At 43.6% G+C, this 1,191-nt stretch overlaps 1 protein-coding gene across 1 annotated transcript in view; it reads right to left on the minus strand.

Annotated features, from left to right (window-relative positions):
* Window positions 1–1,191, minus strand: part of LOC106870525 (mucin-5AC-like) — a 6,071-nt gene that overhangs the window by 2,281 nt on the left and 2,599 nt on the right. Inside the window, exon 2 of the mRNA XM_014916648.1 lies at window positions 143–712. Coding sequence (XP_014772134.1) covers window positions 143–712 — 570 coding nt within the window. The remainder of the gene's footprint in view (window positions 1–142; window positions 713–1,191) is intronic.

Raw genomic sequence — 1,191 nt, forward strand, 5'->3', positions numbered from 1 at the left:
AGAATAAGTCCTGGGGTCGATTTGCTCGACTAAAGGCAGTGCTCCAGCATGGCCACAGTTAAATGACTGAAACAAGTAAAAGAATGAAAGAAAAAAAGAAAAAATAAAGATGAAAAAAAAAGAACAAAAAACAAAAACATACCTTGAACAACTCTTCGAGGCGGCTGTCACAGTCGTCAGTGACCTTCAGGTGGTCAAGCATGCAATTTTCCCCAGCCCCCAGATTTATACTGGACATTTGTGGAGAAACTGAAACCACAGTCTCTGCTTTACTGTCCTGCTGATTGTAGTCCTTGTTTGTGGACCGAGATTCATATAAAACGTTCCGTCGGTTTCTATGGCCGGCAACAGGAGGTGAAAGAGTGGTAGCAGCAGCAGCAGTAGTAGTGGTAGTAGTAGCAGCAGAAGTAGCAGAGGCCATAGTAATAGTAGTAGCAGCAGCAGCAATTGACGTAAGTGAAGAAGCAGCAATAGGTGTTTTAGTAGCAGTAGAAGTAGTGGCAGAAGCAGCAGCAGTAGTAGTAGTAGTAGTAGTAGTAGTAGCAGTGATGTTGCTGTTAACATTTCTCAAGTTGGAGGTCTTCATTGTTACAGTGCGACTACTGGTACAAGAGCTGCTAGACAGAGTAGGCTGGTACAGCCGTGGTCGCACAATAGGGTCCAGCTGTTTGCCAACTTCTCCTTGTCTTTCAGATCGTTTTCTGTGCATGTCCTGCCAATGAAGGAAACAAAACAGAGTGAGACTTTTCAGTAAATTGTGATGACAACAATGAATTGCTCATTAAAACACTTTGATCACTTTAAGCCTTTTGTTACCATATTACTCAGTTGGGCCCACCTAGCCATTTGATGTTAAAAAACATTATACTCTACTCTTTTACTTGTTTTAGTCATTTGACTGCGGCCATGCTGGAGCACCGCCTTTAGTCGAGCAACTTGACCCCAGGACTTATTCTTTGTAAGCCTAGTACTTATTCTATCGGTCTCTTTTTGCCGTACCGCTAAGTTACAGGGACGTAAACACACCAGCATCGGTCGTCAAGCGAAGCTAGGGGGACAAACACAGACACACAAACATATACACACACATACATATATACGACGGGCTTCTTTCAGTTTCCGTCTACCAAATCCACTTATAAGGCTTTGGTTGGCCTGAGGCTATGGTAGAAGACACTTGCCCAAGGTGCC

This window comes from Octopus bimaculoides, chromosome 29 (genome assembly GCF_001194135.2).
Source record: "Octopus bimaculoides isolate UCB-OBI-ISO-001 chromosome 29, ASM119413v2, whole genome shotgun sequence".
Taxonomy (NCBI): Eukaryota; Metazoa; Mollusca; class Cephalopoda; order Octopoda; family Octopodidae; genus Octopus; species Octopus bimaculoides.